Source organism: Centroberyx affinis, unplaced genomic scaffold (genome assembly GCF_046629955.1).
Source record: "Centroberyx affinis isolate AG114_WGS23_722 - 3 ecotype Tasmania unplaced genomic scaffold, CSIRO-AGI_Caff_v1 ptg004997l_1, whole genome shotgun sequence".
Taxonomy (NCBI): domain Eukaryota; kingdom Metazoa; phylum Chordata; class Actinopteri; order Beryciformes; family Berycidae; genus Centroberyx; species Centroberyx affinis.
The window spans coordinates 34,794-51,036 of NW_027282462.1; the positions used below are offsets into that span (position 1 = coordinate 34,794).

The 16,243-nt window shown below is 40.1% G+C and overlaps 1 protein-coding gene across 1 annotated transcript; it reads left to right on the plus strand.

The window, feature by feature from the left end:
* Positions 1–3,758: 3,758 nt before the first annotated feature.
* Positions 3,759–11,859, plus strand: LOC139666422 (low affinity immunoglobulin gamma Fc region receptor II-like). The gene is made up of 7 exons (XM_071545629.1): positions 3,759–3,827; positions 4,850–4,970; positions 6,206–6,457; positions 7,072–7,317; positions 7,684–7,806; positions 9,882–9,953; positions 11,277–11,859. The coding sequence occupies exons 2-7, from the start codon at positions 4,940–4,942 to the stop codon at positions 11,324–11,326; spliced, it is 774 nt and encodes a 257-aa protein (XP_071401730.1). The 5' UTR covers positions 3,759–3,827; positions 4,850–4,939; the 3' UTR covers positions 11,327–11,859.
* The last annotated feature ends 4,384 nt before the right edge of the window (positions 11,860–16,243 follow it).

A 16,243-nucleotide genomic window follows, 5' to 3' on the forward strand; every position in this document is an offset into this window, starting at 1 on the left:
TTGAGAAGACAAGTCTGAACACGATTCAATTTACATGCTGAGGTTAAGAGATAGTAGTTTGACTCCGCCCCAAGCATGACGAAGTTGCTTTCATGGTCTTTCTTTAGTGGAAATTTTCAGGCCATAGGGCGAAACCAATCGGTAGATGTTCTGGCAAGCACTGGAATTTTCTATGGCTATTTTTCTCTCGCATGTTCTTAAGTCTCAACGGCTAAGAAAACAAACAAAAACAAAACAATGAGATATGATTTTTCCAGATTAGATCTAAACGGCATTCGTAGGCGGCTTGAAATGCGATTCAAATAGCAAATCCCGAAAGGTGTTTTTTTTTTTTTTTTTTTTTTTAAAGGTCTTTTTTTGTGATTATTCCCAACCAAAAGCAATCAAATGCTCCAACAGGTCGTATTATTTACACATTTTAGATGTTGGAGTTCTGAGATTACGAGGTGCACCTGAAGGCAGCCAACGTCATTCAGACCGAGTTCTATAGCCCCGTGATTACATGAGTCACCACAGCAACCAAGCATAAATAATGGAATGTAGGGGAGATCCTGGGTGACTGTACCTCTTTTTTGTGTTTTCCCCATTACAAAATGTATTGCGTCCCACGGATCAATACATGAAACGTCACCAGACCGAAAAGAGAAGCTGCGCAGAGCTATTTCTGTCCAAACGGACCATAAAACAGTTAACTAACGCCGGGTTCAGACCGCAAGCGTAAGCGCCGCGAAGCGGAGCCAGTTTCCTTTCGGCGCCCATGTTAACCGATTTGACCGTTCAGACCGGGCGCGCCGCGCCGCGCCTCGGCGCGGAGCTCCGCGGCCGGCTCGCGATCTGGAGCGCCAGTTTCGGCGTCTGGTCTATTTTCTCCGCGAGCCGCGGCGCGCATTTCACAGGAAAACGCCATAGAAAACAATATAGATGGTCATATCTCCATTATATCACCACAGAATCACAAATATATTAAATGATCAACTTACCAGGGTCTTCACTGTTGTTGTTGATGAATCAATCTGCACTGATGCAAGTTTTAAATGCAATACATTGTAGGATGATGATCTATCTGGTTTTGAATTATCACTTGTCTTTTGAAAATTGCATCTGTTATTGAGTTACCACAAAAGTAAACAAGGATACATGTTTAAGTTTGTTTATTTATAGGCTACTTAATTTATTTAGGCCTATATGTCATTATTTAAAGAGACAGAGATAGAGAGAGGGGGAGCGAGAGATAGCTCGGTCCCCTAGGCTTTCCTAATTATTGCCTGATCACAAGTCACGACTCTTGCTGAGAAAACAAACAAATAAACGTGACAGCTTTGATATGAGGGAGTTTGTGAAGAAAGGGGTAAATTAAGAAGATGGAAAATATAAAGTTCATCCCTGATGTGGAAAAGTCCAGTGAGCTGTCAGCAGTGTTTCTACAAGGACAGCAGTGAACAGATGAAGCTTTGGTGGCTGTTGGAACACAGTGTCAGCAGCTACAGCCTGTTTCCACAGGGTTTTCTCCTCCTGTAGAGCAGAATCGCTTGGTGACCGGCGCGGAGAAATGCGCGTCTGGTGTGAACAGCCAGGCTCCTGCTCGCGCGTGAATTGACGCTTCGCGGCGCTTCGCGGCGCTTACGCTTGCGGTCTGAACCCGGCGTAACACATTTTTATGGCATGTACTTATCATTAGTTCACCAACTGATCATCCAAACAAATGTTGACATTATGTAGGCTAACACAATTTATTACGTTAGGCTATATGTTACAAATATATAAAATTCAACCTTACATCTAACTATTTTACTGGTTAATCAATATTTTAAACTCCATTTAATGCCCCACACAAACAAATGTTTCGAAATACCAATTTTTTGGTCGCAATGTTTAGTCTACACTCACTTGTTTTTCGCCTAATCTGTATACCCGCTGTGATTTTTCAGTCACAGGCTGATAATATTAACGGGGACCTCTCTCTGTCTTCCTCATGTTAATCCAGACAGCATAACACCAGAGAAATGCACAGTTAAGGCTGTGCTACTTTCGTCCCTCCCGTCTCTCCCTGTATTTGAGCTAGGAGAACAGAAAAGCTAAGACAACATGAAACAGTCGCTGATGTTTAGTCTGCTGATAACAGATGACAGAAGTTTGCAGCATTAAATGAATAAACTCTATGACAAAAACGAAAAACACTTCCGTTTTCATTATTTTATTTACCGACATGAAAATCACGTTTTTGACCAAAACTCCGCAAAAGAAAACGCAGAGTGTTGATGTTCTGCAGGGAATTCCTCTTTTACTACTGTCAGACGAAGGAAGTTCCAGGCTCTTGTGTAACACGCATAAGGGGCCGTGCTACAACCGTACCGCTGCTACAATCGACCCGGTCCTCCCACTATTTCCGTCAATACAGCTTAATTATCTTTTTTTTTTTTTTTTTTGACTTCTCTCACAGGAATGCCTCTCTCCAGTGACGCAATGACAAATAAACCCTGACTTCCAGATCGCCATAAGCCAAACAACCACTGATATAAACCTATAAACAAAACATAGTCTACACAAAGATCAGTTATGTTTTCAGAAAAGCAAGACTAAAAGTCAGCATTTCCCCACTTTCTCCTCACCTGACTAACTGTAACCAGAGACTTGGAATCTTAATAATTTCCTATAAACTCAGCTGTGTTCTGGCTGTTAGATATTAATACCTATGAGTGGAAAAAGTCCTCAAATCCGTCAGCCTACTTAGGCTAAGTAGAAGTAGCAATACCAGAATGGATACTAAAAGTTTACTGAAATAAAAATATAGAAGTATTAGCGGAAATGTAGTGGAGGAAACAAAGTGGAAATACTCAAGTAAAGTGCCAGTACCTCAAAATTGTACTTAGGGCCTAACTACAGTACTTTACAGTACATGTTTTTAGATACATTCTACCTCTGTACCTTTGTATACTGTTTTCTTGTTTTCCCCCTTGCAGTTTTCAAAACACAGTGCAATATTCTCGAGATACAATATACAATATATATACAATATTGATGTTTTTTTTTATATTACCAACACTCAAAGCTTCCTATCCATGTGCATGTTGTAGAAAACAGACGTTTTTCCAAAATGTCTGTTTTTAAATTATTTATATATTAGGATTACTGAAAGTTTTTCATGTACTGCTTATATACTGTTTTCTTTTATATACTACTCCTAAATCAGTTTTTCATACATAATGTTTTTGCACCAACTTTCTTGGCCAATAAGCTGATTCTCATTGTAGGTGTACTTGATCTTGAGATTTATGTGGAATATGGGTCAGCTATTTTTTCAAAACAACCTCAGGGCCTGAATGAAGAATTGTCCCTTCGGTGTTTCTTGTAATTGATCATCTCCACTTGTACATTTACGGATTACTAGATAGCTTTGTTTTAATGTGTTACTGTGTGATCAAGCAGATTGTCCATAGAAAAGATATTGTGTTATAGCCTAAAGAAGACACTTCTCATGTAGTTGTCCATTGTTTTGTATACAGTATATCCTCTTTGTAAATAGATGGACAGAACCTGGATAAGGACTCACAAGGTGTGGCTATGGATCATGTGACTGCATTATCCTACCATGTGACCATGTTTTACCTGTAGAAGCGGTTCTGATATTGAAACAGGTAAGACACTGATGAAGATGTAAGATTGAAATGTTTGTCTGCTAGTATTTACACTTTTTGCACATTTTGGGGAGCAGAGCAAACGCCTTGAAACGACTTTTTCGGCCTCCTTGCTTCTTTCAGTCTTCTTGATTTTAAGTAGTGTGCGGATTCCTTGCCTGAAGTCTCAAATATTTTTTCACAAATAAAAAGGTGAGATGCATCATTTCTCAAAAATCTAGATGTCTTATGCATCATTTCCCTGAAATTCAGCCTGACATGTTTGGTAAAAATAGATAGTGGGTGTCGTTTCTTGACTGCACAAGCCCTTCTGGGGCCCATGTGGGGCCACTGTGGGCTGAAAATGGGGCCCCTTGTGGGCTATTCACAGTGGGCCCATATCAGCCGTGAAATGGTGGCCAAGTGGGCAGCCCACACCAGGCCACAAAGCTGCACGGCTTGGTGTGGGCTGCCCCCTAGGGCCCATAGGTGGGAAAAGACTGTGGGCCCCGTTTGGGCAAATCCACCGTGGGGCCGCATGGGCATTCTGTGGGCTTGCCCGACACTTGGGTTTTTAGTGGTTTTTATGGGCAATGTGGGCCCCAACCCACACTGCCTATAAAAAACCCACAGTGGCCCCACAGTGACCCTTGACCTCTTCATTATTGGTTGCTTGTAATGTTGGAGAGGAAACAAGTCAGTGGCTCTGATCAACCTCAATGCCTAAGATGTGAATATAAAGTGTATATGTATGTGTATGTGCACTGCTATGTCTGCAAAGTTATGTGAATCCTGTCAGATCCATAATGAATTCATAATGGAAAAATAGACAAAATAGAAATCCCTGTGCCCCAAAAATCATTATACATACACTGTTATGCTCTCTCTCTCTCTGATGTATGTAGATCTATGCCGATTAGTAAAATTTAGAGTAAGAGTTACATATTATTGTTTTTTTTAAATATTTTTATATATTTTTTTGTCTTTGCTGTGCTGTGTAACGTACCTATCTACCTACCTATCTATCTATCATGTATGTGTCGTTCTCTTGACTTTCTTGATATGTTTTTTTCGATCTATTTCCCTCTTTAGCCATAGAGTTGCAACATTTTCTGAGTTCATTAGAGTAGAAACTAAAAGTAGTTGTGGTGGGCAAACTCTGCCCTGCAATGTGGAACCACAAAAATTCAAAATGCTGACAAATATCCTGTGCTAAATTATCTTTTGTATCACAGTTTGGCCTCTGTTCCAGGAAGCTGTGGTCTTTCATGCTGTCAGACCTGAAGTGAAGCAGCCTGCAGTCAGTCAATCAGCAGCAACGCAGCATGGAGATAACGGCACTCTGCATTGTCGTCGGTGAGTCCTGTGTGTGTGTGTGTGTGTGTGTGCGCGCATGTTGATTTAATCATGAAACATTAACCTGTGCTCCAAAAAATATTCTCATATTCCAGTCAGCTATCACAAAAATTGATCTTTGTGTGAGTGTTTGTGTGCATGCGTGCGTGTGTGTGTGTGTGTGTGTGTGTGTGTGTGTGTGTGTGTGCGCGCATCATTTTCGTTTATATATAGTTGCATTTCCGCAGCTTGAGTCTCTGTGTTGAATCTGTTTGTTGTTTTCATGAGCATGCACTCGATTAGAAATAATGCCTGGTCTATGCCAATTGATGTTTTTTGCATACATTTATTAGTTCCAGAGAATAAAGGATTTAATATGGCATCAACAGAATTACAAATGCAGACAAGGCCTTTAATCTACCCATCCAATGACAATAACCTGCAAAAACAAACAAAAAATTACAAAGCAGCTACCAGTTTTCCAAGTCTCACAGCCAGACTTTAACACCAGATGTAAATAATTTGTGAACTTCTGAACAGGATCAGACGCAGGTTTACTTGACGGGAGTTTCCACTTCTTCAAATGAAACCTTGTTACTTCTGCAGGGAGCTAATCTAGGAAATGCAACCATACCAACCATAAATTACTGTTCATTTCCCTTCCCGAGTTTTCATACTCTTGGTCGATGTGTCGCTCTATTCTGACAGATCAGAGGTTCAGACCACAGCTCTGCAGCGGGCTGCAGCTGCAAAGATGTTTTAAATTTTAAACAGGCAAATCATGGAGATTTTGTTGTGTAGGTATTGCCTAAGTGTTACATCGTAGCTAGATGGGAAGCACTAAATTAATTGAAAATAAACAGAAAAAAACTCAATAAAATCATTTCTCATCACCACTGTTTCTGTAGTCTTTCCAATCGTAGTGAACTGAGAAGCTTTGAAAGGCTGGAATCAACTTCTCCTCCATTTTGAACTGTTGCTCATAAAACTAAATCACATCAGGAGGGAAGCAAGGAAGCACAGAAATCTGATTGGCTTTTGACGGCCGATGTGCGAAATGTTCAAGCAGGGTCCGACTTTTCTCTGCCGACAAGCTTGTTGATCGCTCAGCTCTACAGGAAATTAATGAACTACTAGTGATTTGTTAGTCATGATGCTCACAGTGTGAACGTACAGTAATGATGACAATCTTAATTTGTCATCATGCTCTTGTTCGTCTCTCATTCTCTCTCTCTCTCTCTCTCTCTCTCTTCCAGCCTCTCTAAGAGTCAGTCCCGAAAAATCTCAGTTCTTTAAATACGAGTCTGTCTCTCTAAGCTGTGAGGGGCGGGGAAACTCTTCTGGGTGGAGAGTTTGGAGGAACACATCAACAAGAATAAACGATGAGTGGGGAAGAAGAAACGAATCCCACTGCGTCATCACTGATCTATTTCCATCAGACAGTGGAGTGTACTGGTGTGAGTCTGGATCAGGAGAGTGCAGCAACGCCGTCAACATCACTGTGACTGGTGAGTTTAGCCAGATTATGAATCGTAGAATCCCAGTATAACCACAGTCTGTTGGACACTGAGCAGCTCTATTGGAGCAACAAGGGGATTGTATGCTTTGCTCAAGGAGTTGTTGAGGGAAGAGAGAGCATTCATCACTCATTCACTTCCTCCAGACAGATTTTGTCTTGAGATTTGACCTTGTGACCTTTTGGTGACCTTTTGGCTGCAAGTCCACTTCTCTCAACTTAAAGGACAATTCCAGCTTGAAACTGGGGTAAATAAGAATTTTAAGTCATAATCATGTAAAATTTTTGGTTTGTCTGTTGGCCTTAATGGTTGTGACTGACAGGAGGCGGGACCTAATGTAACCGCAGAGAACGTTAGCTATTGATTGACAGCTTTACTTTGGAGAGGAAAACAAGGAAATCAGAGACGCACAAAGCTTAAGTAAGATGCTTCCTCCTGTGTTGTTCCCGAATGTGATGCATTATTATGAAATGAAATGCATGACTGGAACTTCTTTAAAAATGGAAACGTTTAGAGCCTGGTATTAGCGCTTCAAACCATTTTCTAGTCTTTCTGCCTGACTGAATCAGGATGATTGTGAGGAAAACTGTGTGACTGTTGTCCAGCTGGGCCTGTGATCCTGGAGAGTCCTGTCCTCCCTGTGATGGAGGGAGATGCTGTGACTCTGCGCTGTAGAAACCAGACGACTCCCTCCAACCTCACAGCTGGTTTCTATAAAGATGGCTTCCTCATCAGGACCGACTCTACAGGAGAGATAACCCTCAACAGTATTTCCAAGTCTGATGAAGGTTTCTACAAGTGCAACATCTCTGGTGTTGGAGAATCACCAGAGAGCTGGCTGGCTGTGAGAGGTGAGACAAACCTCAACCATCTTTCTCATGATGGTCCAGGCTTTTCCAACCTGACAAAAACATTTTTTTTTGGGGGGGGGGGCACTGAATCTCATCATTTTTTGGCACAAAAATGCAAAATAAAAAGACATTGAATATCTGTTAAAAATATCAGGTTTTGGCAGCTTTAATACAAAAAATATCAGTAGCCTATCTGTACCTGCCTCATTAAGTCAGACTCTAGTTTGGTTTCCCCCTGCACTTGTTTTTATCTTTGATTTAAATTGAGGCCATGGTGGTCAACCTCTTTCAGGCTAGCTGACCTGGTACAGAGTCGCTGTATTTTTGTATTGAGGCCAAACTGTGGTTTTTCTTGTTGTTTTGAAGCATTGCATCCTGGGCCGTCTCATTTCCTCATTGTGCGCATTCTGCTTCCTGTGGCGGGCGTCTGCCTCATGATGGCCTTTCTGCTGCTGCTGCTGCTGCTGCTCTTCTGGAGGAAGCGCAAAGGTCAGATTGTTATGATGTAAATGCACTGCCTTAGCAATATTATTTCTGTCAAACACTCACGGCAATGAAGCGATTGAAATTGAAGTTGGAGCTGAAATTTAAAGTTTTGTTTCAGAAGGAGAGATCCCCCATTTCAAAAAACTGCAAAAACGGTGACTACGGATGCTAAATTTAAGCAGATTATGGTACTTTTAAATAACATAGCAGGTAACAGGCAACTGAAATCCTTGGTTGACACAATTCTAACACTTTTACAGAACACATCTCTATATATAGGTATAACTACTGTCACGCTGCCCTTGAGCAAGGCAGTTAACCCCAAAATACTTCAGAGGAGATGAAGTATGTGAAGCAAGGTGGTAACGACAAAGAGCATATGACTCTGATTCAAGTCAACCTTCTAAATGAAGGTTAAAAATAAAAACACTCTACTCTTTACAGCAGTCAGACGCATTGTCTGATGAAATCTCATCCAAAAATCTTGATCAGACTCTGATGTCTAGGTGACATCAAACAAGCTCTAGCTTAACTTGGCTACCTAAGCAGGTCGCAGCAACTAGAAGGCACTTGGAGAGAGCAAACCATTCTCCAACTTGCTGTAACACCCAAACACATCATTCCTATCACTTAGATTTGAAGTTAAATTGATTTCTTGACCCTGCAAACCAACCTTTAGCATTTGGACTTGAGTCTCCATCTCTGTTCGTTTCACAGTTATGGCTAAAATACGATAATCATCTAATGGCGGAAATCCCAGATCCGGATCGTCACCAACATCTAATCGGTTGTTCCTTGGCCCAAAGCCGATCTGTCCACCAAACTTCATTGAAATCCGTTCATAAAAGTTTGAGAAATCCTGCTGACAGACAGACAAACTAAAAGCTGAAAACAAAACCTTGCTTGGTAACGATGACGGAGACTTGTTGCCCTAACAACGGGATTAACCCTTTACTAAAAATATGTCTGTTGAGATACATTTCAGCCATCCAGGTATGTGATGTCGTCAAAACATAAAAACCTGGAGCTGCTTCACTGGACATGAATTGAAGTGCGACTCCATTGACCTCATTGTTATGTTTTAGTACCATTCATGACATCAGTGGATGCGCACCCAGTTCTCTCTTTGTTTTGGATTGTGTTCATTGGAGATATTACAGATGCTCTGTTCTCAACAGAGCGTGGGAAGTTCAGTTGGGTCATGAATATCTCGAGAAGAAGCTGTGAAAGATGTCGTTTGTACTGTACAGTTTTACTGAGTGGTGGGAACCAGCATTTTACCTCTGTGGGCGATCCACAGGTTTCAACACCTCACCCTGACAGCTTGGCGCCAATTCACACCTCCAGGTCATGTGACTCTGTAACAAAGCTCACGTGACTTCCTGATGCATACCACACACACTGGTTAAATGCTGGTGAATTCCCCACCGCCCCCCGATGAAGCCTCTCCTGAAACGTCTTCACCTCTTCAATTTTAAGTCCAGTGGATTTTTTTGTTTTTGTGTTTTTTGGACCCCTTTTTACTAAAAACTTCACAAAAACTTCTAGAGATCACGACCGCGTTGAACTTCCCAAGCTCCGCTGAGAACAGAGCGTCTCCGTCTCCACTAATTGCGATCCAAAACAAAGAGAGAACTGGGTGTGCATCCACTGATGTAAGGAATGGTACAATAACATAACAATGACGTCAGACACGGCGACAGAAACGGCCTGTTCTTGGTAAGGCTCAGAGAGATGCTGGAAAATGAACGTGGAGAAATGGATTGAGAGTGTTTTTGGTTCATGACACCACACACGGCTTTGAATGGACAGAAAGACACAAAATAAAACTCTGGACAGTGGAGGATATGCGAGCTTTAAATCATAGGTTCGATTCAACATATCACTGTGATTTTGGTGAATTGAATTGAAAGTCGGCATGTTCGTTTATATGTTGAGAGAAAACCGTGACCCTGGAGCTCATTGATCTCATTGATCATTTTTGATCTAAATTTGCTGTTTCCATTCAGCTTTTCTGATTCGATTCACATAGAAATCCCCACAGCTGCTGTCTAACAGAGGGATGTTTCGTGCTGCAGGTGGAGCCGCCGCTGACGTGTCATACACTGATGTTGTCATCACACAGGAAGCACAGCCGAGGATTGAGAGAGGTACAGGAAAACAACACACACACACACACACACACACACCTAATCCTACTTCTAATCTTAACCCTAAACCCAAACCCTAATCCTAAACTAACTTTAATCTTAACCGTAACCTAAATATAATGGTATTTAAGTGCAAACCAAACAGTTTCACCATGATTGCGATTTATAAAACAAACAGCAAGGTTTTATAAATCTGAAGAAAAGACTGTGTATAATGTTGTGCATATGCAGATTTTTAGTCTCGAGTCTACGCAGAGTTTTACACATCTGACCCCAGTGTCAGTCGAGTGAAAAAAATAGTCGAGGCGTTGGCTATAGTTGTTGTTGTGATTTTGCATAATCTTGTACGCCATGGAGAAGCATTTCCGCCATTTGGTGTGCAAAATCCCTGTGGAAAATATGAATGGGCTTCTCAAAAAAAGTCAAAAATAAGGCTTGTGTTGAACAGACACACACAAGATTTACTACATTTAGTTCCAGCGGTTAAAATACATCCAGCAGCATCAGCTTTATGACTTTTGATCAATTAGTTACTTTCAATTCAATTCCAACTGTTGTGTTTCCAGTTGTTGCTAACGATTCCTGCAGTCCTCTTTCCAAAAACGATTTGCTTTTCGCCAGCAATAATCGATAGAAACAGTTATTGAAGGACGGAAATTCACCAAGCTAATATATATATGGGCTCAATAAAGGGTCTAATTATGATGATTGATGTTAGTTGGTGTATTTCATTTCATAGTAAGCCTCTGTGCAGAACAGAGGCTGCACTTTAGTTTTCGTGTTTCTTGGAAATGCCATTCATATTTCCCACAGGTAGTTTCGGCCTCTAAACCAAAAGCAGAAATGCAGCTTCACAACCTACAGAATGATGTCAGACTCTCTGTATGGAAACACTGACAGTCAGTGGAAATATATCCTCAGGCTCTTTGGGAACACCCAAGGCATGCCGGTCTGTTACGTAACGCAGCTCAGGCCACGCTCCACTGTTTTTGTTTGGAAACCAGGGAACCGAGTCTTCTCACACAACTCTACAGTCCTTATTGGTCCTGCCAGGTCACATGACAAGCGTCATCATGGTTATAGTAAACAAAACACCGCCATTGGCTGTAATTTGAGCGAGGCTAAGTCCCGCCCACCCGGGGAAGCCTCCAGCACGTCACAGAAACTCTGAGTCACCACACTATCATTAGACTATGACCTAGTTCCCATTTTCATCTGATTGCTATTCATAGTACAGTATGTTGTTGCTTAATTGTGTGTGTGTGTGTGTGTGTGTGTGTGTGTGTGTGTGTGTGTGTGTGTGTGTGTGTGTGTCCTCCCCAGATACCGCCGCTCCCTCAGTCTACTCAACAGTAAAACTACCAACTACCTGAAATAAAACAACAGAAGCAGTGTTGCCTGGCAACAGCAAACTACACTTTATAAAAATGCAGTGTGTTCAGCCTGTGGTACTTTTCTTAAATTGTGTAATCTGATTACAGTTACATTCTCATGTGTTACATTTTCATTTGTGATTACTTTACATACTGATAATATAATTGTTTAGATTAAACGTGAATAATAAGAAACTGTCACAGTCTCCTTTTATAGAAAATATAGCGGTTTATTTTTGATGGTTTATTTTTGCAGCTGGATGGAAAAAGAAAAGTTTAACAAAGAGACTCACCTGCACACTTACTCATCTTGATTTTTTTATTTTTTTTATTTTTATTTTTTTTAGAAGGGTTTGAGATTGAGGTTGGGTTCTTCTCACTTTTGTCTGTTTTTTTTTTTATCAATTGAACAAATAAACTAAACCTAAACCTCCAGACCAACGGGGGGAACGAGATTGTATTCTTGAAAAAACAGACACACACAGGCAAGCATGTACACAAATGTATGAACTTACACATGAACAAACTGACAGACACTTCAGAGCACTGAACTCTGACTTGTTATTTAATCTTGTCTCCAGACTTATCAAACTTATTTTAGGATCTTTTTTTTGTGAAATCATCTCACTGCACTGGCAGATAATTTTACCGGTTTAAACTAATTTTACAATTCTTTCAGGTGAAGGCAACTTGTTTCATGACATTTACTTAGTAAAAGTGAAATTGCCTTGGAGAAAGTTTCTTGTTTCCAAATTTTCTTCATTGTTTTATGATGATTTCTTGAAAGAAGTCATATTGTCATGTATCAAGTGAAATGTATTGAAACCATCAGATAATCTGCCAGCGCAGTGAGAGCATTTGATAGGTCACGTCTGGGGAGCAAACACCCACACACACACCCACACACACACCCACACACACACAATCAAAATTTAGATGATGAATCATGGAGCAATTTTTCAGATGTGATTAGTCACCATTACATTACATTACATTGCATTACACCATTATGTCAGCAACTTCTTGTCTGACTCACATGAAACCACATGGAGTCGGACTTTGACCTCTTTGTGTCACAAGTCTGATGTTTTCATGACTGTCAAAACAAGGACAAAACACATGGAGTCTGATTTTTCTCATTTAGATAACAGAGCACTTTTTTATTTTAGGTTGCCTTTTGTCAGCTGGCTGAGGACAACAGCTGGAAATTAGCCATGTAGGCTAAAGCTGCCCCATTTACTGTTACTGTTACAGTTAATTAATGGGGACTGTCCACAACATTATAAACTAATAAACTAAACTAAATAACCATGAAGGGTTAAATAAAGGGAACTGGATTGAAGTTGCACAGAAACGCATCTCTCACGACTCCTGAGGACCTTTGGAGTGATTACATCCATCTTAACACTTTCTTATTTTTTGGGACATTTTTTCCTTTATTCAGATAGTTGAGAGAGATAGTTGAGAGTAGAGACCGACGGGAAAGATAGGGGAATGACACGACAAAGCTCTCTGTTTTGAAGCAAAACAAATACAGTGACAAAATTTCAAGTTCAAGTTCAAGTTCAACTTTATTATGATCCCAGGGGGCAATTCTTTCGCAGGCCAAAAGCAACACAGCAATAGACAACACAAAGAACAATACAAAAGTTTAAAAAAAAAAGGCATAATCAAACACACATTGCAGTGGGTTGTAGTCTAGGGTACAGTAAAGTGTATTACAGTAACGTATTACTACAGCAAAGTGCGAGTGCCTATCTATTTGACAAGCTAATAGCTGTTGGAACAAATTAGTGCTTGTGTCTGTTTGTTTTAATCCTCGGTACCTTGAGATGGGAACCTGAGGGGAGAGTCTGGAACAGGGCCGGCCCCAGGGTTTTGGTGGCCCTAAACAAGAAATTGGTGGCCCTATAACACTCAACATTGCACATGCGCAGCTAACCGGATAAACAAATTTCCTTGCTTACAGTCATCACATAACAACACTTGTACAACCCGTTTCATACCAAAGCAATGAGCTGGGTAAAAGGTAAAACTGTTGGTGTGAAAGGGTCTAACCAGGTGATCTCAGTAATGCAACCCTGCAATTTATTAGGCATTCAAAAAGTTGTATATATATCTATATATATAGATATATATATAGTCTGAAAACTATTCCATTACTCAGAGGGATACATTTGTTGATGACTGTCTTGTGCAGTACAGTGTAATCTATCAAGAGAAAAAATGTATATCATGCAAGGTTAGCTAGTTAATTGTAAGCCTGTGTGCACGGATGTGTGTGTATAGAGCTCAAACCTGGGTAACCTAAATGTAATTCAGTTTCATAAGTGTCATTCAGCAACAATATTATAGCCTACTTTCTATGCCTGTTCATTATTACATTTCGTATTGAATTTGTTCATAACTGGAGACCTTGCTTTCCTGTATGATTTCACTGGAACAGTAGATCTATACATTCAAATGCTTGAATTATGAGGCCCCATGATGGAGCACAGACGTGTGTGGTCCTAAACGAGCGCATAAACTGTTTACTTTTCACATTCAGATTTCCAAACCAACAAATCATAGAAAAACACAATAATGAGTGAATAAAAGATTTGTAAAACATGGTCATTAGTGTGTCTTCTCAACATTGAAAGACCTCAGTTTCTTCAAGCAAAACAAGCGTATTTGTGGCAAAGCACAGTTGGCTGATGTCTCGACACTCTCCACCACCTGGCCTTTGATAGTGGTATGTATAGAAAAATAATTTCAGCAAAATAATATTTAGATTTTGGTGGATTGTTTTCCTGTCATTTCATTTTTATTTTTCTTCTCCCTTCTAAAAAGCCTAGTCTCCTCATAATGAACGGAGATCATCAGATTGTTTGTGATCTTTTTATTTGAAACCACAGGTGTCCATTGATTCTACAGGGAAGTTGTCAGGCTCCACATTCGCCTACTTGTCATTTATTAAACACATTTCTCCAACAATTTCCTTGTGCAGCAGCCAAACTTACACAGGAGTTTTATTACACAGGACCTAATGCTCATCACCACTTTAGACACTTGAAACACTTTTATAGTTTTATAATTGTTCTATAGCTTTATATTTATTTATATTGCCTTATATCTTTCCTGCACTATTTTTTATCCTTATTACCTTTCCTGCACTGTACATTGTTCTGCCAATTGCTGCTGTGACACCCGAGTTTCCCCTAGGATCAATAATTCCCGATCAATAAAGTGTAATCTTATCTGAAGCAACAACACACATCAAGGAGAAAGGGAAACATCTTTTAGGAGAAACACCAGGGTAATAAGTGAGTTTTGAAAGCAAAAATAAATCTCATAAACCCCCTGCAGGTTATTTTTTGTACAATGACGCAGCAAAAACTCATACTCACCACCTCTTTAAACAGGGGGAATCCACATGGAGTTTTTTAGTTTTTCTTTTTCAGCTTCCCCACTGAGCAAAAGACGTGATTTCAACATCTCCTCTATGCTTTAGCTCTCATATAGCCCAGGATCATTACGGCTATGTATAGACCTATTTTAGACCAAGCAGTAAATACATTATTACAATGAATAAACATCTGTAAATACCAAAAATATGCACCAGAGAAGTCCTGTAGACTAGCCTACAAGATAATTATCTGAGCACAAGAAGTCATTTCAACATTGCGTCTATGTGTAGCTCTCATATAGTCCAGGATAATATTGTCTATGTATAGACATCTAATAAACTTTCACTTTTCAATCACAGCTCATGTGACTTTGCCCTGATGAAACTATGACTAAATGGAAATCTACAGGACTTTCCGAAATAGGTTTTTAACCACACAGAACCACACTTCATTTCTCTTTCTGAAGCGCTTTCCCACTTCCTTTATTTGTAAACAAAGAAGCTGTTCTTGTGCTTGTGGGAGTATTTTTTTTTTCTTTTCTTGACTGCATTCGCTCTCTTGCAGTGGTGATTTTACCGGGGGTGCAACTGCACCCCCTAGTGGTCAGATGAAAACATGTAAATTATTTTACAAAATCAAATTTAAAAAAAAATCTTTTGTTATGCTGTACTTATCTACACTGAACAAAAATATAAATGCAACACTTTTGTTTTTGCTCCCATTTTTCATGAGTTGAAATAAAAGATCTAAGACTTTTTCTATGCACACAAAAGGCTTATTTCTCTCAAATTTTGTGCACAAATTTGTTTAAATCCGTGTTAGTGAGCACTTCTCAATGTTCAAAGAGGAGGAGCACAAAGATGACAGCCTGACACTCTTTGAAAGGAGGCTCAAATATTTTGGGGAAAAGGGACTGCAGAATGCATTTGTGAGTCTGAAAGAGACTGAATCAGTTTAGTGAAAGCAGACTGAGCTGTTCTGTTCATGCTGCAGGATCCTGTCAGCGGGCCAATGAGCAAGGCACTAACACTGCTGGGGCTGAAAATGTAGGAACTTTATGAAGTAAAGATGTCAAAGTACACCTCCTTCCACAAGTTTCTACCAGTATTATAAGAGATCTCTTCCTCTGCGTTGTGTCTGTAATTTCCACAGGGGACAAATCTCTGCGGGGAAAAATCTCTAGGAAAAAGTCCAATTCTGCCACACTGCATTTCAATGGCAGAGAAAAGCCCCATTGAAAATTCCCTTTGAGATAAGTTCTCATCCTTGTTAGTTTGTTTGTCTGTCTGTGGGATATCTCAAAAGATTTTGGGCAGATTTCCATGGTGAACAAATTGGCTTTGGGCCAAGGAACAATTGATTCAATTTTGGTGGTGACCTGGATTTCCACCATTAGATGCTAATCTTTTTTTTTTGGCCATAACTATGAAAGTAACACAGATAGAGACTTGATTCCACATTCTAAGGTGATGTTTACAGGGCCAAAAAATCACCTATAAATGAAAATTCAGTCATCATCTACTCACCC